This window comes from Ctenopharyngodon idella, chromosome 22 (genome assembly GCF_019924925.1).
Source record: "Ctenopharyngodon idella isolate HZGC_01 chromosome 22, HZGC01, whole genome shotgun sequence".
NCBI classification, from domain to species: Eukaryota; Metazoa; Chordata; class Actinopteri; order Cypriniformes; family Xenocyprididae; genus Ctenopharyngodon; species Ctenopharyngodon idella.
This window is the reverse complement of record NC_067241.1, coordinates 10,962,168-10,989,462: the sequence shown is the minus strand read 5'-3', so window position 1 is coordinate 10,989,462 and position 27,295 is coordinate 10,962,168. Positions and strand designations below refer to the sequence as shown.

The 27,295-nt window shown below is 37.5% G+C and overlaps 1 protein-coding gene across 3 annotated transcripts in view; it reads right to left on the bottom strand.

Moving 5' to 3' along the window:
• The window catches only part of plxna1a (plexin A1a), a 230,202-nt gene that overhangs the window by 186,452 nt on the left and 16,455 nt on the right, over positions 1 to 27,295 (bottom strand). For all 3 annotated transcript variants that reach the window (XR_007927413.1, XM_051879527.1, XM_051879528.1), the window contains exon 2: positions 14,951 to 16,338. Coding sequence is in view for 2 of the 3 variants with exons in the window: in XM_051879527.1 (XP_051735487.1) it covers positions 14,951 to 16,138 (1,188 nt within the window). In the remaining variant the exon portion in view is untranslated. The remainder of the gene's footprint in view (positions 1 to 14,950; positions 16,339 to 27,295) is intronic.

Sequence of the window (27,295 nt, the reverse complement as noted above, 5' to 3'; positions counted from 1 at the left end):
TTAAAAAAACATTATGGAGATAATTAATTTTGAAGTTTTATTAAGTGTTAACAATGAGATTATGTGGTTTTTATAATCAATTAACACTGCTTTTGTCATTTTTTACAATATGGACAAAAGTCACCAAAAAAAGTCTAAAATTCGGTTTTACCGAATGACGCTTTTGGTTATACTGAATGACGATATTTTCAAACAGTGCTAACAGGCTGATATCTAGCTAGCTAGCAAAAGTACAATCAAACATTTTTATATTTAATACAAGCTTTTAAAATATTACAACATTTTCCATGTTTTATAGCAGTTGTACCGAATGACCTGATGTTTCGGGACATGAGTATGATCAAGTGAAAACATGAATTTTTCAAATAGTTAAGAGAGAGTTAGTTACTTTGCTTCACGACCATGTGGTCCTTTGCAGGTGTCTGAATGATGTCACATCCTGTCACAAGATATTGACCACATGACTTGATCCAAAATGGTCTCTTTATATTGGTTACTCCGAATGACATCAATGAAATTCATTTTTCCGGACATTCTTTCTCATAACAAAGCAACAACTTCTACATATAATTTTAATACCATTCTGGACTATGTAAATATATGATGTTATAAAATCATGCCAGAATAAAAAATATATACATTTATTACATTTTTAGATATCTTAATCACAAATGAAATGGCTGTATTGGCCTTTGGACAGTTAAACCGAATGACCTTTTGACACTTCAAAATCTTTAAAATACCTTTATATGTAGCAAAATATAATTAAACCCTTTTGGATTCAATAAAAGAGATCTTGTTGTATTACCTTACATACTTTGGATGTCATATCTTTGTTTTTTATTATTATTAATGCCTTTGGACAAAAAAAAATGACCCGTCACGTCATTGACATATTATATACACACATACATATACACACACAAATATACACACACACACAAAAAAAATGCTGGGTTAAAAACAAATCAAGTTGGGTTGAAAACAGACAACCCCAGCAATTGGGTTGTTTTAACCCAGTGGTTGGGTTAAATGTTTGCCCAACGTGCTGGGCAGTTTTATTTAACCGAAATATTGTTTAAAAATTACTATATGGCTGGCTTAAAATGAACCCAAAATAAATTGAAAATTAAAAATCAGACACATAATTACTAGAGGCAACAATAACCAAAAGGTGAACATTTATTAATAAGCAATTTAATAAATGTTTGTTTAATTATTTTTCATTACTTATTAATAAGTGTTCATTAATTAAACATATTAATAAATTTTAATTTCCAACATACTTTTGGTTCATTTTAAGCAAGCAATACAGTAATTTTTAAACAATAGTTGAGTTAAATAAAACTACCCAGCATGCTGGGCAAACATTTAACCCAACCGCTGGGTTGAAACAACCCATTTTTTAGAGTGTACACTCACACACACAGAAACAGGTCCATGTATAAACATTCACACATAGTGTGCACAATGCTGAAACAGAAATAAAGTATGATAATATGCCATTCTGATCTTAGCCTTTGTATTCAATATGGATCAGATAGCCTGTGAACACTGCTTGGGCGTACGCCTTCTAAAGCAGAGACTATTCTATGTATATAACCAAAAGGCTGACTGAAGGAGGCAAGTGTAACTCTGAGCCGCACACATGTGCTAATGTGTAACGGGTGCACTTGTGTCATTTAACTAGCAGCAGGCAAAAGCTGTGGGACAGATGTTCATATCTCCTCACCACTGACCTGACACTGCACACGCACCCCAGACACAGCCTGTTCACACACTCACACATACAGATTCCTCAGACCAGCACCACACATCGCAAACACGTTTCCAAACAGTGCACAGAGGCCTGATTATGAGACTGCCCATGACCTGCTCTCGGCCCCATGGCATCTGGCACAGACAGAACACACATGCACAACACTCGCGCTGTCTCTGTTTCACGGTCTCTCTCTCTAACATGGAGGTTAAATGATTATTCATTTCACTGATCTATAAATCAAAATAAACTGAATGGAAGAGCAAAGGTACAAAAACGCTTCCATATGAAAGCAGAAATAGTTTTTCTGTTAGTTGGGTAAATCTCATAAAACCTGTCAAGAACTTTCCCAGGTCATATTTCAGCAATTATGTTCAGAAAAAAAGCCTATTCGAGGAGCAGTGAATTATTTTGCATTGTGGCATCATATTTAAAGGGATAGTTCACCCAAAAATGAAAATTCTGTAACTGTAAAGCTGCTTTGACACAATCTGCATTGTAAAAAGCGCTATATAAATAAAGGTGACTTGACTTGACTTGACTTGACTCATCATTTACTCACCCTCAAGAAAACACAAAAGAAGATATTTTGAAGAATATGGTTAACCAAACAGTTGATTGCCTTCCATAGTATGGAAAAAAAAAAATACTATGAAAGTCAATGGGGACCATTAACTGTTTGGTTTCCGACATTCTTCAAAATATCTTCTTTTGTATTCTGCAGAAGACAGAAATTCATACAGGTTTGGAACAACTTGAGGGTGAGTAAATTATGACAGAATTACATTTTTTTGGTGAACTATCCCTTTAATGCCAGTTTAGCACATTTGTAATCCTTATTAATGTAATGCGGGGAAAAAATGTAGCAGAATTATTTTTGTATTTACAGTAATGAGAATTACTGAGAATAATCTGTATCACTGAGAAAAAAAATGGCCATAATTGCCATGAAAATAATGTCTATCCCAAAAAAAAAAGTCCCAAAAATACGCAAAATCATTTTTATTTTGATTTTGTGTTAAAATGTGACCCAGAATCCATCACATATTTTTTCCTGAGATTTTCCCAGTTTGTATATTTTGGGGAACAATCCCCATTATAGTACTGAGAGCAGTGTGATCTACAGTCCTCATACGGTTCAGATTAGGATAACAGAACAAATAGTTTGGCACGGCATCCCCAAATCTGCACTGCCTCTCATGAGAAACAACCTGTAGAGGCTGAATGATTTGCATCCTTGTATGGCAGATCACACGTATGTTTGGCACGCTCAGACGTCAGGCTTTTCAGAGCTTCCATTGAAAGCAGCTGGTTGTATTCTTAATATGCTGGGTAGGAAATGCAATTTAAGCCAATTTCTCAACATTACTGACCCACTTCCTGCCTGATCGTTTCCCTTTAAGATTCCAGTGATCCTAAACGTGTGCTGAAACATGCTCTGTGTTTATGTACCCGGGCATGTGTGTAACTATTTGAATCTTGGTTTGTCTGAGGATTGTTAGGATTTAAAAAAACAAAAAAAAACAATCAAGAACAAATAAAGCATCTGCTTAAATGACCTAAAAACATCTGCTAAATGTCAAACCTAAACACATGAATGAAAATTTTACTATTTCATTTCATACTCGAAAAATATAATGATAGAAACTGTCATTTGGTGGGACTGAACATACATTGATGTCCATACAATCTGTGCAATTTGTGAATGTGATCTTTTTTTTTTAAATCACAACACCAATTTGATTGTCAACACTACTGCTCTCCATCTTGTATAATAATTTCACTTTAAAGAACTATAAAAATCACACAAAAAAAATATTTCTACTAAATTATATTTTGGTCATTATAGTACATGTCAGTCTAAATTACTTTGCATCATATTATATCTAATAATAAAAAGAATGAAAAAATTTTAAAGTTATATCTTAGACTAAGAATTTGACCAGTATAATGTTGTTGTAGAAGTACTAGTTTTCTTTTCAGTCATACTTTACAATGTATTAGGGTCAATGACATGACGGGTCATTTTTTTGTCCAAAGGCCTTAATAATAATAAAAAACAAAGATGACATCCAAAGTATGTAAGGTAGTACAACAACTAGATCTCTTTTATTGAGTCCAAAAGGTTTTAATTATATTTTGCTACATATAAAGGTATTTTAAAGATTTTGAAGTGTCAAAAGGTAATTTGGTTTAACCGTCCAAAGGCCAATACAGCCATTTCATTTGTGATTAAAATATCTTAAAATGTAATGTATATATTTTTTATTCTGGCATGATTTTATAACATCATATATCAACATAGTGCAAAATGGTATTAAAATTATGTGTAGAAGTCATTGCTTTGTTGTGAGAAAGAATGTCCGGAAAAATGAATTTCATTGATGTCATTTGGAGTAACCAATATAAAGGGACCATTTTGGATCAAGTCATGCGGTCAATATCATGTGACAGGTTGTGACATCATTCAGACACCTGCAAAGGACCACATGGTCATGAAGCAAAGTAACTAACTCTCTCTTAACTATTTAAAAAATTCATGTTTTCACTTGCTCATACGCATGTCCTGAAATATCAGGTCATTCAGTACAACTGCTATAAAACATGGAAAATGTTGTAATATTTTAAAAACTTGTACTAAATATAAAATGTTTGATTGTCCTTTTGCTAGCTAGATATCAGCCTTTTAGCATTGTTTGAAAATATCGTCATTCGGTATAACCAAAAGCGTCATTCGGTAAAACTGAAATTTTGGTTAAACCGAATGTCTTTTTTGATTACAAATTTTGTCCATCTTGTAATAAATGACAAAAGCAGTGTTAATTGATTATAAAAAAAACCCCCACATAATCTCATTATTAACACTTAATATAACTTCAAAATTAATTATATCTCCATTATATTTTGGGACACTTTTAAAAACCTTATTCGTCAATGAACCATTATCATACAGTGACAGGAAAAATAATGTTTTGTGCATTTTAATAAATGAACAAAAATCCCCATAACTAGTGCTTAGATTTCTGTTTTCCCTGTTTAAAGAAGGTACATTTAAACACTAAAATATACCAAAATCATTTAATATTTAGCCTATAATGTATAAAACCATTACCAATTTCTCCCACTATTTAACTGCAGTTAAACTCTATACATAAAACTCTTAACTTGTGAATTCTTATATAACACACATATCTGCAAAACCAAATCAACAGGATTTATTATTCATTTTCACAAATAACAGTAAGACATATTTTATCTTTTTGCATTTATACGTGCTTTTGATTGTTCAATGTATTTTCTTTACACACGCAACTATTAGATTTAGTCTGAATAACAAGCTCTTGACTGTTAACCATATGCTGTGAGTCATACGCGCAAGCCTGATCTCTAAGCTCATGAAGCTGATCTGAGGCTTTTAACATTGTTGTCCCGGCAAAATCATCAGATTATAATCTACATAATCTAAAATTAAGCATCCCATAAACACTAATCCAATTACAGTGCAGACACAGACTTTCTCCCAAGAGCATGCTGCATTTCCGGCTGGAAACATCTGTATTCAAGAGCTCCGCTAAGCTACGTTCACATACAGCCACAGAGTAATGAGATCTGAGATACATCTCTGTTGTGCACGAGTACATGAGAAAGCAATGAGCGATTTCATTAGTTTCCATTCAGCGGCTATATGGTAGCCATTGGAGGCCCCGCTGGGCGCGTTCTCTTCGACAACAAGGCCATAACAGGAACATAACATTGAGAGAATATGGGTCTGCCGTTTGACGCCCGTTCAAGGAGCAAGACTGGAAACGGCACTCCAAGACTCAGCATGGTGCGCCTGTGAGCTTCCAACAGCACTATGCTAAAGAGCCCTGATCAAGCTAACATAATGTTTAGCATGCTGTTAAATTGCCTGATGCTAATTTATATGCATTCTAAGTCCACACAAGATGTAAAAAATGGCCTCTGGTGATCCCTGCAAAAAGATAAATTAATTCATGATAAGACGAGACGACAATGAATTAGCATCAAAAAGCATTTGGACACTTGTGACTTATCTGACTTGTGTAATTGTCATTGCATTACATAACAAAATATCAAATCAAGCAACATCTGCAAACAAATGGTGCTAGAGCTTTTCTTAAAATCAGTTTGTGTGTGCTTATATGCATGTATTATGGCTGTCAAAAATAACATTTTAATTTCTGCAATTAATATTTCTGTTTAATATGTTAAAACAATTTTTAATGTGATTAAGGCAGAATCCATTTTTTCTCCTGGCATCCTTTGGCAAAAAATGATTTTTAAAAGAAATTAACATGTTATTTTTGACAGCCCTAATATAGACATATACACACACACCATTTGCCATTGGTTTGATATTTTATTATATACTTCAGAAACGTTCATACATTTTTATATGTGGCTTAAGTTTGGTGTTTTCATTGGCCAAAAGATAGTTCTAGTGGGACTATGAAAAAAAAAAAAAAAAAATACAAAAATGTTTTCATGACTGTTAAATATTTACGACGCAAAAATACTATACAAATAAATTTAAAATAAGAAATTATTTTAAATTAAACACGTATAATTTAATATTTTAATATTTTTAAATGTTTTAAATATTTTCATATTATTTAGATTAATATTTTAAACTTCAGTACAGTGACACAATAAAGAAAAGTTATTAATTTAGTGTATGATACTTCAGTGCATAAATTAACTTTATACTTGTACTATAATATGCATAGATCATATATAGTTACCTTTATATTTTTAAAAGGGGTCCAAACCTACACAGAAGTGGTCCTTGACATCAAAAAGTTTGCTTTAGTGTCCAAATATGTTTTGGGGCCACTGCTGTTGCAATGGATGTAGTTATGGATCAGATCAAGCTGATAAGCTCTCTTTGGTGGGAAAATGGAAACAAATAAACATCTGTTTGGTAGAAAATATCAATGAAAGAATCAAATTGCATCTACTGGCTCATTTGCTAAATGTACTGTATCATGGTTATCAGCAAATGTCTCCCAGGAGCAATATCAGGGCTTTAAATGTCCACCATCAGATGAAGGTACTTGACTCACAAACATTGTCTATTCAAACACACAATCAGCAAAGCCTTTAAAGCACACCATAATAAAATAAACTGTGTTTTTCCCACTCACTTGAACAAAGAGCAAAGTCATTTTGGCATTTGAAGCTGTAACTGTTGGTTTCCATTAGCTATTAGCATTTTTCTGTCTAACTACACTGGATCCACCCCCTAAAAACACAAGTTGCAAGGTTGTGACAGCACCCAAAAGGGACATCCAACCCTTATTATGCACCCAAAACATTTAATGTTTTCCTGGAATCTCTGACCTCAGCGTCCAGTAATGCTCCATCATCTAATCATACACCCCCTCATTACATTTGGACTCGAGAGAGCCTGCTAGAAACATCTCAGACAACAGCTAGCTTGAAGATGGGGGGAAAAACATAATAATAAAGTTCTAAAAGCCACCGTGACCTCTTCGGAGTGTCACAAAACTCCCAGTGGATCTCCAGCTTGGGTCGAGGTGCCAGGAATGAGGAATGGTTTTGTCCTTTCAAAAGTGGTTCACCATCTTTCTTTCCAGGTCATGCTAGTTATGCTCTGAAATTTGCTTACCAAAAGTGGCTGGCCATTACTCATAATGATTTAGCAAGTATTCATCTGTAGAAATCACAAGATTATGGCTGAGTTTTTCCTGCATAATATCGGGACGGATTGCTGTTCTCCAACACTGCTGAAAGACCTGTGACCATGTTGTTGCCAAGTACTGTATTTGATGTTCCTGGAACAACATTCTAGTCAAATAATTTCAACTCTCATCTTAAATTCTCCTAAAATCATAGGGGAATGCTAAATTAATAAGAATGTTGCTTAAGCTTAAGCTTAAACCTAAACCCCAGCATTTACCCGAAAATCTCATCGGTTGACAGGAATGTTTTTATACAACCAACAAGGACACTGATCCAAGAACAGGTCATACTTGGTGAAAGCACTGGTGTTCAGCCTTCTTAAGTAGCTTAATCAGAAAAATTTGTGATTGTGGTTCACCAACGACCTAAAGACCTGCGACCATGATGTCAAGTACGAAGTGTTCCTAGATCAATATCAAATCCTAACCCTAACTAACCACTGAAATCAAAGGGCAATGACTATCTGACAAGTTGATCAATCCCTAAACCAAAGATTAACAATAAAATATTTGGTTGATAGGAATGTTGCTCCAAAAAAAAAGGTTGAAAATGAAAATGAGACAAACACACAATAAACTGCTTAAAAAAAAAATAAAAAAAATAAAAAAAAACATAAAATTTGTCTGAATTTTACAATTTTAGTAAAACTGCAAAAAGATTAAATGTTACCATTTTAGTAAAATAGACTTACTGACTGAATATGACATGATGAAATATTGACTACATTTCAAATATTTTTTTTCATCAAAAAAATAAATAAATATGACTTTAACACTAATGTTCATGGAAAGCGTCCCCAATAGCCTTCTTAACTAGCTTAACCATTGGAAAAAGTGATGGCTGACCAGCTCAACAAAACCAAACCAAAACTAACCAGCCTGCTAATGCATGCTGGTTAAATCCAAGCAGGTCTCTTCAGCAGGGAAGGTATAACTGGCTTTTCCCAGCTTGTGTATGCGGTTGTTTTTAAGCCTTTGTGGAATATGAAATAGACTGATGTTCTTTGGATCCATCCCATTGCCCACCACCACAGGAAACAACAAATACAGCTGCATGCGCAGCCTGGCAAATAGCGCCGCACACAAGCGCACACCCACAAACACACACTGCGCTCTTGATCACAACCACCTACCATCCCACACACACTCCATACGCGGCTCCCACACAAACACACATCAATAAATAATTACACCGACAATTAGATGGGGAGCACTCGAAGCCTGACCTGTAAAGAGATTTGCAACCTACACACATAGTCGCTGAATCTGGGGGGTGGGGTGGGGGGAGTCATTTTTCTTACTACCCAGTTAACTGGCTGACTTATTGATTTAAAATTACCATCACAGAGAGCTCATACAGTTGTCTACACTTTATTTGGCCACTCATAAGGCCTCGTTTGATCTGAATAGCTTATGTTAAGGTTACAAAGAAGCAGGAAATGCAAATTATGCATTCACAATGCTAAAATCCACACAGGGATGCAGTGATACGATACTACTATCGGATACAGAGATCATGTTCTTGTATAACCCAGTCTCGGTTCCACATCTTTCTGCTTGGTTATCCACACTACTGTATATATATTAAAAAAAAGGTTTTAAAAAGGTAAAACCTTAGGCCTAGGTAACGTATTAGCAAATACTAGGACTGCCCTCGACTAAAGATTTTTCTAGTCGATTAGCAGTCGTTCATTTAAGCAATTAGTCAGCTAATCGCACATTTAATAAACCATATAACTCATAATAATGAGCCTTTAATCTCCTTTTTATAATACATAGCCTAATTTAGCACTCAAACGGACGCATAAAGCTTGCAGCAGCGCAATGTTGAGCAATACGAATGTTAGATTATTCTTATCTGTATGACCAAATTAAGATATTTTTGATGAAATCCGATGGCTCAGTGAGGCCTGCATTGAACCACCGTACTCGCATGAACTGTTTTAAATATGTCTGTAGTAGCTTTCTGGGTATTGAAAGTGTTAATTTTCTTGCTAAGCCATCGGATTTCATCAAAAATATCTTAATTTCCGAAAATGAACGAAAGTCTTAGGGGTATGGAATGACATGAGGGTGTGTAATTAATGACAGAATTTTAATTTTTGGGTGAACTAACCCTTTCAAGTGATCGCAGCGGCACCTCCATGTCATGCAGTAAGCTCACACAAACTCCACACAAACACTTGGATATGTGCCAAATAATAGCGCACATTTCTAGGTTAACGTTAGAGCGAGCAAACTTGTAAAGTTGCAAGTTTCAAGTGATAAGCCATGTTTGAGGTTGATGAATGATAGGCGAATGTTTGGATTTCCTGCCGTTAACGATCTGTCCGTCACAGACTACGTGATTTCGGCACTTCCTGTGGATGTTTTTTTTTTTTTCCAGCGACTAACCGACTAATGCCAATTTTGGTCGACTAAGCCTCTTCTCGTTGACTAACTGTTAGTCGACTACTAAGGGGCAGCCCTAGCTAATACCAAATAGAAAGTATCAGTACTCATTCTTGGTCTCTGAAAATGATATTGGTGCACCCAGTCGGAATGAATAGATATTTACATACATTTTCCTTCATTGTTTCCCCTTTAAGAAAGAAAAATTGACAAAGGATTCCCTTAAATCTCAAACCTATGTTCCAAAGCACAATAAATAAAACTATGGAAAAACGATTAGCCCCGAGGTTACTGAGGTGGATATAGTTTCATCTATATGATTTTTCAATATCCAGTCATCTCTGATCAATACCCTACAGGGAAGGAGGCACAGATGGGAAGCCATTAAAGTGTAATCCAGTACAATATCTTTTTTGCCTGTCCGTGAAGAGCTCCCGCGTGGACTTGTTCTCTCATTTCCTTGAGCAGTTCCTCAGGGAGTCAGAAAGAACTGAAGTGAACACCAACAGCAAGCAAATGATATTCAATGTCATGATTAAATCACAAAGTCTTTCATCTGGGAAGTTTTCAATAGCATCTAAGATTAAAAGACAAGACAGAAAATCTTTCAGCCTTCAGTCTGAGGGAAAAACAGAACTGAACACTAGAAGGATAACTGCTAGCAATCAAAATCACCAGGCAAGTGATCAACCGAGATAAGTGATAATGTAATTATGCAAAGAAGCAAAGGGTGAGGAGTCGGTCCTGGTGTATTTTCGTTCATCAGCTAAACAACAATTTGCCTCGGTGCCACACACAAAATCAGCTAAAAGTCGTTCAATAATGACGAGATGTTCTCCCGAGAAAGCGATTCGCACTCTGTGTTTTCAAGTACAGAAATGAAGACTAAGTATTGTTGTTAGTTGTTATTGTGTCGTTGTTGTGCTCATTAATATCATCTGTGGACACACTTGAAAACTAATTAGCAATGCTAATACGTTTTTGTTTTGCTCCCCTCCCCCCCTTTCTTTTTTTACGGGCACAATTCAGATGGTTAGAAACCAGCTTGCATCTGGCACAGAAGGTGACCTGGAACTTTTAAAAGTTCCTCGGTTGTTACAGCCACCATAAAATCGAAATATAGAGGGGAGAGTCTGCCACGCAAGTCGCATGGAGATAGACGAAAAGATGCAATCCAGCAGAATAATCTCTACATCCTGCAGATCAATAGGTTTGAACATATAAGAAAGACTCACATCAGCATCTGAATAGGCCACTTTGGCAGCAAAGTACAAATTCAGTCTTCATCTTCCAAAAGCATGGTGCCTCAAAACGCTGCATCATAATGTTGCATTGAATCATTTTAGAGGCCCTTGCTGTGCATGAACAGAAGTGTCCATTATAAACGTCAGTTATTTTATAAAGAAAAGGCCAAAGAAATGAATTACAGTGAAAAAAGTGCCACTGCCAGCCTTGATAAAAAGCAGAATGGAGAAGTCGGTGTGTAATTATTATTTGACTCTGTTGACGTATCCTTGATGGATTGCAACACAGTGTCGCAGATGGTAATCAAGCACCATCATGTACGCTTTCTCATTTACATATATGCATAGCTTTACCATGAGCAATGGGACAGGTGGGCAGAAGAAAGACGTCAAAAGCGCTTACTGTCTGTCTGTCCGATTGCACGCATCTCTCGTCGTCTTACCCGCTCCAGTCGGCTTTCCGTCTGTCTGCGCATGTATCTCCCCCAAAGCCTTCTGAATTATGAAAGTGTGGTTTGTGATTGGAAAATGACAACATTAATTGCTTGTAAGCAGAGCGCGGAGGCAGAGGGATTTTTGATCATGCGCTGATTGTGATGGGCTATAAATGAATAACACAAGGTGAGTGAGGGTGAATTATTCATAAGCTGGAAGCTCCTTGCCGGTGGAGGACCCTCAGAGCGTTATCTTTTCATCCAATTCAGCCAGCCGTGCCGCCATCATTACCAAGGCAGATTGCTCCAGGCCCGTTATTATAATGGCAGCAGTTATTATCGTTAATGCCACTGTCAGTTATTCGTCGACAGAGTCTACCACTGTGGCCGCTTCTACCATCAAATTCTGCATTAGAGGTTAGAGCATATGGTTTACACTACCCACAATGCACTATAAAAACAACTCTTAAGACTGTGCAGAAGGCAGAGTAAGGCCCAAAAACACATTACGCAAGTACACGAACACAAACGTAATTTCCAAAATGTGTCAGAAGCCGATTCATAACATAACACAAGTATGCATTGCATTGCAACAGCAGGCATTAATTTAAAAGTAGTCTTTTAGACTATTTTCATGGCAGAGCAACAGGGTATTGTTCATCCCTCAAAAAAAACTTTTATCATCATTATCTTTTTTCAAACTTGTATGCAGTGCTTTATTTTGTAGGACAAAAAAAAAAAAGATATTTTGAAACTGTATCATTACAAAATAAAAGTCAATGTGGTCCATTGATGTTGGATCCCAACATTTTTCAAAATATCATCTTGTGTTCCGCAAAAGAGAAAAATGCATACAGGTTTGGAACGACATGAGGGTGAGTAAATGACAGTATTTTTATTTTTGGGTGAGCTATCCCTTTAACAAGGACACAGCTGTAGTAGGACCATCTTAAAGGGTTAGTTCACCCAAAAATGAAAATTCTGTCATTAATTACTCACCCCCATGTCGTTCCACACCCGTAAGACCTTTGTTCATCTTCGGAACACAAATTAAAATATTTTTGATAAAATCCGATGGCTCAGCGAGGCCTGCATCGCCAGCAATAACCTTCCCTTTTTCAATGCCCATAAAGCTACTAAAAACATATTTAAGACAGTTTATGTGACTATAGTGGTTCAACCTTAATATTATAAAGCGACGAGAATACTTATTGTGTGCCAAAAATAACAAAATAGCGACTTTATTCTACAATATCTAGTGATGGGCAATTTTTTTAAAACACTGCTTCATGAAGCTTTGAAGCTTATCGAATCATTTGTTTCGAATCAGTGGTTCGGAGCACGTATCAAACTGCCAAAGTCATGTGAACTATTGAAGTTTCAAAACACTTATGACGTAACAAAGCCTCGTTTACTGAAATCATGGGATTTTGGCGCTCTGAACCACTGATTCGAAACAAATGATTCGTAAAGCTTCGAAGCAGTGTTTTGAAATCGATCATCACTAGATATTGTTGAATAAAGTCGCTATTTTGCTATTTTTGGCACGCAAAAAGTATTCTAGTCGCTTGATAATATTAAGGTTGAACCACTGTAGTCACATGAACTGTTTTAAATATGTTTTTAGTAGCTTTATGGGCATTGAAAAAGGGAAGGTTATTGCTGGCAATGGAGGCCTCACTGAGCCATCGGATTTGATCAAAAATATCTTAATTTGTGTTCCGAAGATGAACGAAGGTCTTACGGGTGTGGAACGACATGAGGGTGAGTAATTAATGACAGAATTTTTATTTTTGGGTGAACTAACCCTTTAAACAACTGATGCAACAGCATTAGTCTGCCTGTTTTCTTTAATTTTCTGGCAATTTTCTTTAGAAAAGCATAGTTTTTTATGAACAACATTTCTTAGTACACTATCAAGCATAAATAAATAAATAAATATAAGGTCTCAACCAAACCTGCTTTCGAAAGAGAGACTATGACAGCTGGTGTCTTCAACTGTGATATGTAGTCTGATAGTGATTACTATTCAGCATTTGATGGATGGTAAAATGAATTACTGTCTAGTTTGAATTTTAGAGCTTTGATGTATGTGCTACTAAACGTTTGATCAGAGCAGATATTGCCGTTATAAACTGAAGCGAATATTACATTTTCTCATTTGGGGCATTTAATAAAAGTTGTCTGTGAAATGTAATAATTCATAACCCACTGGTGTTATGACAAAATACTGTAGATGAGGTGTCATGGCATGAGAATTGTGAAACAATAACTACATCACTGAGACCGCATCATAATATATCATAATACTACATGAGAAGTCAGCACACTTTCTCGATCTTTATCTGCCTCCCTTCCCTTCATCTTCCTTTCTTTCATAATCACCATCTCCATCCTTCTATTTTTTTTTATTACTCTCACAAGTCTCTGACTAGCTCCATCAGCCAAAATGTGTCTCCTCTTGTATGTCTGAGTAAAGTCGAATCACCCAGGAACATGCTGCACGTATAATAGAAGGGAGGATTTGGGCTGTTCTCTGGGAATAATCCCCTCATTCTGTGCTAGAGCATTGTGTTCAGTGTAGAACTGCCGGCTTGGCTATTTCCTATGAGGGTCTATGTAGAGAGTACAGCTAAGAGTTCGGTTGATTTGTTATGCGCCTGCACGCTAGCCTCTCTTTGGCTGTTCACATTGTTCTGACTCCAGAACAAAGGTCCCAAGAGGACTTGGACAACAAAGACAGGACAACTTTAAGAGTTTAAATCAATTATCAATTGAGGAAATGGACACATGTGGCAAGAGAGTGACAGGGTGCTAATCCTATGGACTGAGCTAATGATGTGGCTAGGCTAGTTAATCTGACTTGAGAGTAGAGTTTTCCCTACTAAACAACATTGAGACTCTCCATGTGAACATGGACAAGACATTCCCAACTGCTTTACTGCACCAATGATTTGGAAATAGCATGCATACTATAATGAATTGATTGATTGCTACAACACCCATCAACACACCAACTGAGTTGGGGGACTTTAGATACTCAAATTCATTTGCAACCAAGTCGGGACTAAAATCAACAAGCACATCTTGCTTGTTAATAGAACAATACGGTAACAATTAATTTCGACTGTCCATTTTAGACATTCTACTAACATTCTAGTAACTACATGTCAACTACCAGTCATTAGAGTATTAGTAGACTTTCTTCTTAATCTCTTTATTGTGATGCTAACTTTGGCAGTACATGCCAACTTATTCTACTAACCATAACCCTAACCTAACTGTCTACTAACTCTCTGAGAGTTAGTTGACATGTATTTGCAAAATTACTTATAGTTAGTAAAAATGGACTATTGAAATAAAGTGTAACAAACAATATAGTTAGTAAGTGTGACTTACTGAGTTGATGCAGTTCAGTTCCTTGTTGAGGAGCCAGGGCAGGGACAGTTTACCTTCACCCCGGTAGCAGGATTGGATCCTCTCCTTAATCTTTTCCTTGATTTTACGCAGTGTGAACAGGCACAGAGCAGATTCTTTCGGTGGCTTTGCCCGGTTCTTTTGGCCCTGAGCAAAAACAATAAACAGCACCTCTTCCTGTTCAGAAATACCCAACGATCGTGCCAGCCTGGCACCAGGCCGACTGAGGTAGGCGTCTTGAACCAATCGGTATTCCACACCATCCTTGGTACAGCCAATAGGAAACTCCACGTAGGAGTAGAACTTGGGGTCTTCCACACAGAGGCGGACAATCTTGGAGGTGAAGAATTGTTCACCGCTGGCATCCGGCGAGGTGAGTTGGGTGTCCAGTTGGAGAGTTAGGTAGTAGATGAACTGCTCACTGCTGAAGCCATAGACGTAATAGATATCAAAGGTAGGGAACTTGGAAAGGGTGTCGGATGGAATCTTGAGCTGTGAGGAGACAAACTCATCCTGGTAGACAAAGCTGAACATATCAGCATTCTCCTCATTAGCCATCAGCTTACGACTGGAGAGAGTCGGGAAGTACTCTGATTTTCCTTCGATGGGTGTACCTACAAACAATTTACCACTGTCTTCACCTTGGGTTCCACTAATAACCACTCCTGACATAGTGCCAGCCTCGGACACACTGGAAAGGTAGTGCTCCTTGCGGTGATGCGGCTCACCCAGTTTGAAGAGGTCATCCAGTCTGAGGAACTGACATATACCCTGCGAGGTGCTTCCACATGCAATGAGCCTGTTCTGCCCTGAATCCAGAAGCAACAGCTTGTTGACATTGTTAGTCTGTGATAGCTCGTGAGGGCAAGACTGAACCCCAGGTGGTGGGTAACATTTCTCATTATCCACCACAGGGCCGGTAACATGGCTTCGGAGCTTGGTCAGGTTGCTGGAGAGCTTGTAGATCCAATTGACAGCACCGACGTAGACTTCACCCGTTTTGTTATGGACGACCAAATGCGTAAGCCCTCCCTCTGGTGGGGTGAAGGTTCGGAAGGAAGAGAGGTTAACCTCGAGCCCCCCATGTTGAGGGAGGAACGAGAGGAAGAAAAGGAGGAGGAAAGCCTCACAAACAGAGGCGGGAAGGGGCCTCCTCCCATACGGCAGCATTTTTAATATCTTTCTGAGAGGAAGCGGTAGGGCAGGTGATCCGTTCACCTTTCTGATCCTGGGCCCGGAAAAAACCTGGACAGCGTCTGTCAGTCTACGGTGAGGAGAGCAACTTATTGACCCAGTGTCCTCTCTGCTCTCTCTCTCTCGGCACGGAGCTGTCGTCTACACCATCATCTGCAGCGCCATGGCCGCTAGCCCTGCAAGGGTAGAAAAACACATCATGAGTGCTGGAGAAAAACAGAATAGAACATTGTCTATTGATTTGACTAGAGTTTAAAAGTTCTGCCTGCCCAAGAGGAAAAGAACCCATAATACATAAACATAAATATCTTACAGTGGGGCCCTGGGTGGAATCCTATACAACATTTAATGAGTGTGTCAAGCTTGCAGACAGCAGTGCACTCCACAAACTCCACACTGAGAACTCGTCTGATAGACCTGCTGTGCCCTTAAATATTTCACACAGTCTGTGCCAACTCAGCTGGCACAAAAAGGGAAGCAAAAGAGCGAGAATAGAGCAGGAGAGAGTAGAGGTAGTGAGGAATGAGGAAAGAGTGAGTGATGCCATAACTGTAGACTGGTTTACCAATTCACCTTGAAGAATGCCATAAGCTCAGAAGCGTCAGCAATAAACGCTCTCATTTCCTCACGCTTGCTCAGAGAAGCCATTCAAGTTGACCCCGCATAAAACAAAAGCACTTTCCTTGAACTGCGGGAAAGCGTTCAGATTTTAAAATACCACAGTACAGACAACACGCCTTCTTGGCTCAAACACAGGGCTGCGGAAAGAGAGACAATCCATCAAATTTGTTCTAATTGAAAGTCTAATGACATTCATGTGATCATGGGTGATGAAGAGGAGCTTGGGGTGTTCAGCTACATCCTCAGAGTGCAAAACCACTTTAACAAGGGCAATCTCAGGCCTCTCATCTAGCCAGCAGCAGGGACTGTCTGCTGCTGTGACCTTCTCCAGTGTTCAAAACAGAAGCATCATTGTATCTCAGATGACATTTATCTCACTTCACAAGACTATTGAGCGAGGAGACTGCCTCTGGGTCTCGTTCGCCACTCAATGCTGTGAGCCATACTGTGGGCTGACTGTCATGCGCAAGGCTACGAAACAACTGTGCAAGTGAGCAGATACACATGCTGGCAAAAACTCATACATCAGCACACATCATATACTCTTCAACTCCGGTCCTTGAGTGTCAGTGTCCTGCAGGCTTTACTATCAATCCCAATTTAATCCACCTGTCTGTGATTTGCAAGTAATTCTGAACACCTTGATTAGCTTGTTCAGGTATGTTTTGTTTAGGGTTAGAGCTAAACTCAGTAGGATACTGGCCCCACCAGGACTGGAGTTTAAGAGCCTTGCTGTAGGACAATATGATACGCATCACAATTTGTAGTATGGGGGGAAATGCATTCAAAAAATTGTATTGATTATTTGGTAAATGACAAAAAGGGTAACAGTTTGCTCTCACATTTTATTAAAGTATTTTAATTAAAATCAATCAATTATTGTAATGAGGCATCAATGAACATTTTAGTAATTTTGTTGATATCAACACTGGCCGTCACAATACTGTATTGATATTAGGGGTGGACGATATGACCAAATTCCCATTTCACAATATGAAAACTTTTATTTCATGATAATGATATATATGTCACGATATAGTTACTTTGTAGGCTGCACGATTTATCGCATGATACAAAAAAATAATTGAACTTAAACGCGATTATCCCTTAAACGTGATTCTTAGCGTGATTATGAAATCGCAAAGGCTGCGATTATTTTTTTATGTGCGGCTTGTCAATGAAGTATGGTTCCAAATGCTAATGCTAATGAAAGCGAGTTTGAGTCGCTTATAATGTACATTTGAAAAAGCAACATGCATCAAACTTCTTTTCATCAAAAGCATTTATTAACATCTTGTCCAACAAAAGACAACATTTAATATGTTTTTACTCCAAACTCACTTCATAACGACAGTTGAGCATCCTTCTGTGAGATGATGTGGCTTCTTACACAGAATAAGGCAGTTCTGCATTTATTAGTCATGTTTAATCAAAGCGTTTCAATCTTCTGTTTATTCAGCTACAGCGATATGACATGTGTTATCTTCTTCTGCAGCAGGGCATATTTAGAGTTTCTGCGCAAGAGCGCCCTCTGGCTTTCAGATGGAGAAGCATATACTACTGATCATAAAGCCATACAGCTCTGACAAGCTGCGCATAAAATAATCACAGCCTTTTCCAAATTGCGTGCGGTTTAATTGCGATAAATCATGCAGCCCTATTATTTTGTGTTATTTTATGTCATTTCTGTTATTAAAAATAAGAAAAATGAAGCAAATTTCAAACTATAGGACAAAAACAATATAACAATATGAATTAAATTAAGAAACAAATAACAAACAAATATGAATTAAATTAAGTTTTTCAGGTTTATTTAACATGTAGTTAGAATAAGTACAGAAATGTAATAATCAAATTTAAAAATAAAATATTGCAGTCTTCATTGTATGAATTAAATCTAAATTTATTCTTATTAAAGATAAAAAAAGTTATTCAGTCAAGAGCAGTAAGTTGTATTCTCTTTTGTTTGATTCACATTAATGATACAGAGCAGCAGGTTTATTAGGCTGCTGTCACTTTAAGACCAAACGCACAGATCCATTATACTGATACACATCCAGTTTATACCCAACTGTTTACTTTCACTTAAAAAAAACGGACTGTGTTTAAATGAATACTCCACATGATGGTCATTTTGACATAACTGCATATGTATTCGACCATACAAGCGCAGTAAGACGTGAAAGAGAACTGAATTTGCAATCGCATGCCGAGAGACGAGGCTTTCTGTGAATGCTCTTATGCTCTTGTCAGTCAGCGTTTGCACTACATTGAGTTCGTTTTCACTGCTTATTGTGTTTAACACTTTTTAACATCGAGTACGTCCCAAATTCACAATGGCCTTCTGAGAAAGACAGCTGAGAGGCAGTGCTCCAGTCAGCACGAGTGCCGCACCGTGTTCCTTTTCAGGATATACTGCGCTTGCACATCCCGGTCCCGCTCTTTATAATCTCATTCATGCATTTAATCACTCTGAAGTGTCAATAGTGCTATATATTTACATACCACAATAGCACCATGTCCTACTGTGTGAGTTACAGGAATGCATAGGACTTTTTACTTTGAAATTGTTGGTTTACAATAAAAGAGAGAGAGAGAGAGAGAGAGAGAGATTCAGAGTAAGTCTGTGAGAAGACCGAGTTTAAAATACCAATGGATTTTACAAATACATAAATTATTGGGGGAGAAAAAAAAAAAAAAAAAACCGGCACAGCCCGCACTGAAACAATTTTGAAACAGTAATTGGAGGCACTCAAAAAGAATGTCTTCTAAACAAGTGCGATTTTCAGTTATTTTTAGTTTATACCGCTTCACCGTATTTGCTGTGTAATGTAGTGTGCTGACAGGGGTCCAAATTTCTCTCCTCTGTATTGATCATCACAGCTGAGCTCTTCTCAGCTCAACTGACTCAGAGTCAGCACTCCTAGGTGCTTTTTGGCTCTGTGATACAGGGACACTGTCAAAGCTAATTCCCAGCAGTAAAAAACACAGAAAAATTGCCTATAAATAACCAAGTAACTAACTAAATAACTCCAGAACACACTTAAAATTGAATTTAGCAGTGCTGCACCTGACCCATTATCGACTATAAAAAACAAAGCCGTCAGAGTTTTGACTTATCTGGGACAAAGATATGCTAATGAGATGGCAGAAGCTGCTTAAACACAGATCCAAGTGTCCACTTATTTTAACTCAGAAAATGAAACAAAAAAAAAAAGAGAGAGAGAAACTATAATAAACTGAAAATTCAGCAAACTATATACTGTACATGTGCTGCAATTTATAATACTGCACCACAATGCTATTTGTGTGGGATAGAGCAATTAGGGTATCCACCCACTTGCTCCAAAAAGGCCCACACCAAGGATAAAGGTGAAATTGGATGAATCAATTAGAGGAGGTATGGGAGTTGCATGGCACCTTCAGGATAGCAAAACCTGCCTGGCTCGGAAAATGGCTGGCGGGACCAAGGTATCCACGATGATTTATTGCTTGTGGCACATAAATTACAGCACAGCCATGAAAACGGCACCTCATACTTAAGCAAATTTATACAGAGGGCCTCTTTAACATGGAGGTCACATCGCTGAGCATTGTGGGGTAGAAGGCAGGACTCAGTGATGGCCACAACTAAACCACCCAGAGAGGCTCTGCATGGCAGGATCTGCTTTCTATTACAAGCACGCAGACACACTCACATACATCAATACATAGAGGCCTTAATCCACATACACACACACACACACAGGCTGGGCTTTCTTTATTATTCTGCGTCTGTCTGTCTTGAAATCTTTATTCTGTCTGTCTGTCTTTCATTCTTTCTGTTTGTCATTCATAAATTCTGCCTCTCTGTATATCTTTTTTTTATCCATCCTTTCTCTCTTTCAGTCTTTCCTCCTACCTACAATTAATTACCACCACTATTATCAGGTGTCTAAACATGAAAACAGATTCTGGACTGCATAATAAATGGAAATCCATAATAAATCCCATTTATGTAATCAAATTAAGATGTCAGATTAGTGTAATAAAATTAATGCACAAAACAAAATGTGTACAGGACAAATATTTGAATATTATTACTGTTAAGCTATGCATAGCAAAAACCAAACCACTGAAAGACTACATTTGCATGTGCACCAGAAAAAAAAAATGCTACATATTTGCAATGATATTAGACAAACTGTAGAACAACACCACTGGTATGCTTTGATATAAGTCGAGATATTAAAACCAGACAGCCTCGATTTAGCCTACAATTTACAAAAGCAATAATAACCTCAATCCAGCAAGACCTCCAATGAAAGTGATATTTTAACAAAGCTACTCTGTGACTGTGATCGGAGGGGGATAATAGAGGAAACAATGACTTGTTGACAGCAGGAAATGATTTGCAAAACAGAGTCTTGGAACGACATGTCATCTCATTCAGCTAAAAAGATGATATAGCAACACAAGTTTTGTTTCAGTCTAGGTGGCCAATTTTCAGTGTGAATGCTGCACATTCACAGATTGTGCGAGTGTTATGAGGACGACGATTTAGAGGGACGCAGCGGGCCGTAAGCGCGCGACTGGCTGTGGAAATAATTCCTTCATGCCAGAGAGGAGAAATAAAGAGCTGACGGCAACAATGGTGGTTAAAAGGCGACAAGGACTGCAATTTCTGCAGTTCCTTAGCTTAGCCTAATGTACACATATTTTAAAAGGAAAAAACAGCCAAATAGCAACTGTTCCAGTGAGAGCTGATGTCAAGAAACTGCATTTGCAATAGATTTAACAAGTGAGGCAGAATATTTAGCAGGAAATAATGTAGGACAGAAGCCTTATTTATAAAACATTCTTAAGAATAAAATTAATCTTAACTGCTATTTTCTTAGGAATAAAATAAATAAAAATGAATTATCAAGGAATTAATCTAAAGAAATGTTCGAAAAAAAAAAAGATAAGAAAATTCTTAAGACAAAACTTAAGAATTTGAATTCCTCATAAGATTGTTCTTAAATAATTAACCTCCAACTTCTCTTAAATCCCCAAAGGTAAGATATATAATGAATTTATTGATTTTTTTTTTACCTTTAAGCATTAAGCTTAAGCATTACAACATAAACATAGATAGATAGATAGAAAGAACTTGACGAAGACGTCAGCTAACACGACATTAAAAAGTTGCCATAGTTTAAAAACCTGTAATAGTGAGTTAATACATATAATAACACAAACCAACACATTCTCACCTGTAAAAGGTTATCCCATTTTTTCGGGAATTTAAGGGGCTGTTTACACAACACCGTTTTCAACTAAAAACGGAACACTTTATGCGTTTTGGCCGTTATTTTACACGACAAAGGAGTTTTGGTGGCCTGAAAAAGCAAACTTTTGAAAACGGGTTTCAAAGTGCAAGTTTTTGAAAACGATCAGTTGTCATCTCCGTATAAACTGCAAAAACGCGAATCTGTGAAAACGGTGAACATTTATTTTTCAACGCGGAATTAAGGTGTTTTCTGTGAATGTGCGTTTTAGTACATCGCTGTCGTGTAAACGTACCCTAAATCTCGGCGGTTTCACAACCAGAAGCTGCGCAAAGTTGTGGCATCATTGATTCTTTTAAAGGCCCAGGAATACTTCACTTTCCGCACCCGGACGCGTCTCGCGCATTATGCATAGACGTCACTTTCCCGCCGGAACGCGCTCCCTCAGCTGGACTGAGTGGCAAAGGAACCTGCTGCATGACTGGATTTAATAGGGGAAACTGCGAAAACGCGAGTAAAACAAACGATTACAACTAAAGGTTGGGCTCGATAGTGTTCCTTATGACATGTCAAAGAAACCTAATCCATGGATATTGGCATGCAGCCAGGAATCGTGTTTCCTGACATTTATATGTGCCTGATTTCGATGCCGGGGAAATACATAAAGCAAATCTGCCTGTGAACAATTTATATAAATACAATATAGGTAGGCCTAAATCAGAGTGATCACTTATATAAATGTTATGTTATATATATATATCGTCATTTCGTCCAGCCCTAAAACTTGTATAGTTTTTGTCAGTGTTTATTTAAAAACACCCAATTATGCAGAATATAAGATGGTAAATATTTAATTGATGAGTTGTCAACACAATATATAACAATACAATATATAGGGTATGATTTTACCCCAAAATACAACATTTTGACACAAAATGATAACTGCATAACATGTTTCTTTGCCTGGAGTCCAGCTTTCAGTCTGTAAAAATCTACCTGAGATTTTGTGTCAAAGCTATTTGTACAGTCAGTCGCAAAGCTTTTTCCCATTTTGGATGTGTTTTGTGTGTTTTTCGCAGCATTCACGCTGAAAACCAATGCTGCCACTCAGTCTTTTGCCACTCAGTGGGCGTAACCGCAGTCATAACGGTCGACGATGACGGCACGTGCATACCTATACTAAATACTCTATACTAAACCACGGATGCGCGCGGATGACCGAGTTCGACAAATACGCAGTACAATTTTTTCTATACTCGCCATCGTGTCATCAACGGGACATTCGCTGTGCAGGATCGAAGAAGAAAAATAGTGCATCCACCATTGCAACATAGTTCAGAAGATACACCAAGAGAAGAGGAATCAAAAACGATGGAGAAGGCATGCTTCTGAGTTTACTCGTCTTGTTTTTGAATCGCTCTTTACACACTCTTCTTTAACTACTGCACATTGTGCTCGGTACTGTGCATATTGCCACCTAGTGGACTCTTCTGTCCTGCTTGCGCATGCGCTGTTGCACGTGCGGTCTCGAAATTTGGGTATACAAATTGCCAAAGTATACCCGGGGCTTTACTGTGAGTGATGACATGCTGACCGTATCAATATGGCGGGAGCGCTGACGTGTCGAAGCGGTCGAATGTGGCATCTACGTATATGTTTTAACTACTGAGCCTAATGTTCGCTACTGTTGGGATATTAAAATTCAAAAAAGTTCATTTTCTGTTCTCTGAAGAACAGACAATAGTTGCGTCCCAAATGACGCACTATACACTATGCACTTATACACTATATACTCATCCATGTAGTGCGTGAATTGTATAAGGTTATTTTATCATTTAACAACGGAGTCCAATACCCCCTCCGCTACGTAATTAAAGCTGCGACAGTTGAGTGCATGAAGTGTCCAACATTCCACACTTCGTTTTTTTCGTTAATTTAGTGCATCATCGGGGTATTTAAAGTGCACTTTTTCTTTTTAAAATTGTCTATGTGAACGCACTACTCGCACTATTTGTACTTAAAAACGTCACAGAGTAGTGCGTAAGTACGCAAATTGGGACGCACCTAATATCATTTGTTTATATCCGCTTCCGCATGAGATCACGTGAAGTGCTCCGTCTGGCAGGGAAATCCTAATATCTAACATAAAAACAATACCAAAAAGAAAGAGTGACTGCCCCTTAACTAAATGGTAGTGGGTCATATAAGATCTTAAGACACTGTCTTAACATAATGGCTATGTCTATGCAATTGGCCTCTGAACACCCTAGCAACCACATAGCAACATGCTAAGAACAACTCTGAATGCTTTAGTAACCGAATAGCAACGCCCTGGCAACCACCTAGGAGAATTTTTGTAAAGCTAAACACCACTTATTTATACTTTTAATAATGTATAATTCTGTTGTTATTTAATAAAGATCAGCTAATGAACCATGGCGAATAAGACAAAAACGATGCATCCCCAACATGAGATGGCTTATGCACAGCATCTAGAACACAAAACAAAACATTTGCTCTGCTTCTCACTGATTGCTAATTGCTAATCTAATTCCTGTTTAAATGACCACAGAAAGTTGCACTCCGCCTCCATTCAGGTCTTTTAACTCTACACCATGCTCTCTCATGCTGAGGGTGGGTATTGTTTGGGTTTGACTAATGGCCGTGCAGCAGGGAGGGCCCGGTGTCTGCAGGAGTAGAGGACACTGAGGAGGTGATTGTGCAGCAGGCCTGTTGCACTGTGGATGTGCCAAAATCAGAGAACACTGTCCTCCTTTTATAGCGTCACTCCTTAGCGTGTGACCCACTGACACCATGACAGCTGCCCCCTCCTTCGCCCCCCAAACCACCAACAACTTCACACAGCGGGTTCAACAGCACCCTAAAATAAACAGGTGCATTTTGGGAAGCCAGTGGTACTAGATTTGCATTGCACATTATAACAGTGGTTTACAGCTGGATTTACTTCATGACCCAAATATTTACAACCAGACCTTGACAATAACTTTTTTTTGCTCACCAGCCACTGTGGCTAGTGGTTTTCCAAAGTTACTAGCCACAATTTTGACAATCGATACCATGGGGAAAAACTGCCATATAGATATCTTTTGATATTATCTCATAATTTGACAGCAGGTATATTAGGCTGCTGTCACTTTAAGACCTGACGCACAGATCCATTATACTCTTACACATACGTTTTCTTTCTCAACTGTTTACGACTGACTGTGTTTATGTGAATACTCGCCAAGACCGGCATTTTGACATTTTGTGTGTATTTGACTGTTTAAGCGCAATAAGCAGCGAAAAAGAACTCAATTTAGTACTGAGAGGAAGCTTTATGTGCACGCACTTTGGGTGTGAGCACAAAATCTGTGGGAATGAGTAAAATTATGCGCAATATACGCAATCCCATGCTGAAATTCAAGCCCTGTAACACCAACAATATTCATCCTGAGCATATGAAACGAGTGAGTGAGGGGAGGTGGGTTTGTGTGTCAGTTCGCTATCTGAGAGATGAGAAAGCGAGAAAGCACAGCTGGTGTCGTGTATCTATTCTGCGGAAAATGAGTATTGGAAGCGTTTCAGATATTTCAGTATCGATATGTATAGAAAAAAAAAAGATATTTTTGACAAGTCTACATTGTACTTAGTTTATTATTTCAGATGCCTTTTTAAAAGACTACAATTGAAAAATGTATATATTATGTATAAATTTAGCGGGTGTTAATGTCAAGCCCTGTTTACAACCCACAGTAGCAAATTGTTTATCAAACTAAATTAAAAAAAATGTCCTTAATTAAACATTGAAATGTATTAATATTACCATGAACTGCATAAACATGACATGAGATAATTTAGTGTATTTCAACAGTTTTAGGTTTTTGTTCGCCAATAATTTACTTCATTAAACCACATTGTGGTCAGCACAAACCATGTTTGTCCTCATTGTCCAAGTGCAAGTGACAATCAAATTTGTGGCAAAAAATTTAAGATTTTAATTGGATGCATTTACTCTGAGGTCAACAGCAGAAGAAGTGGGAAGTGTTTTCACCTTTTTTTTATTGTCCAACAGTTAAAATCAAACTCAACATGACACACCATTTCAGAAATGAATCATGTCCTTTGAATAAACAGTGTGGGATGAGTTATGCGTTTAAAACTTAGGTTTAAGAGTTTTGAAAAATGAAGTATGAGTAATAATAATGGCCTTAGCAAGCACCATATGCAGCTAAACGTATGCTTCTTAAGATCCAAAAACTGCTGTGTTATTATATGGACTAAAGACGTGCAGTACAGACTTATCTTAAATCAGAGCAGAAGAAATCCAGACTCATAAGGTCACAGTGGGCATAAATTGTGAGCTATGGGAAAAGACACGACACTCCAAGGAAAAAGCCATCAAGTCTAATCACTGGATCTTTTAACGTTGCTGTAAATGTTGCTACTGCAGCAGTTCGGACGAATGTGCTTATGTTAGTCCTGCCCCAGATGACACAACTGTGACCAACCTTATGCAAACTCACACTACAAGACAGCTAGTCATGGCAGATTAACACATGCTGTAATGATACTAATATTAATGTAAGAAAACATATGGTCAGTATGACTGTGGTGAAGTCATCCATATTTACTACACACAAACATGCTTCATACAACCATGTAGGGATCCTGCACTTTGGTACCAAGTTGATAGTAAAATAAAATGAAATAAAAGTATGTATAAAAAATCCAAATGTAAAGTAAAAAATAAAATAAAAATATTAACAGAAAAGAAAAGAAAAAGGTTAAATAAAGTAAAAAAAATAAATAATAATAATAATATAAAGTATGAGTACTACCGACTCAATACAGTACCTAAGCACTGTCTGAGTGACAGAAAGCCAATATATATCAAAAAATGGCCTATATATATATATATATATATATATATATATATACATACATACACACACACCACACACACACATATATACACACACAATGACTGATACCAATCCGTAGTGTCTGTAAGTGTATTATGTGTAAAAGTATACAATATTTGATATTAATGCCAATAATTTAAATAATAATAACTAATAAATTATATTAAAACAAATGGTATTTGTTAATGGGATAGTTCACCCAAATATGAAAATTCATTTGCTCATCCTCATATCGTTCCAAACCTGTAAGACTTTCGTTCATCTTCGGTACACAAATGAAGATATTTTCAATGAAGTCAGAGATATTTTTGTCCCATTGAAAGTCCACGCAACTACCA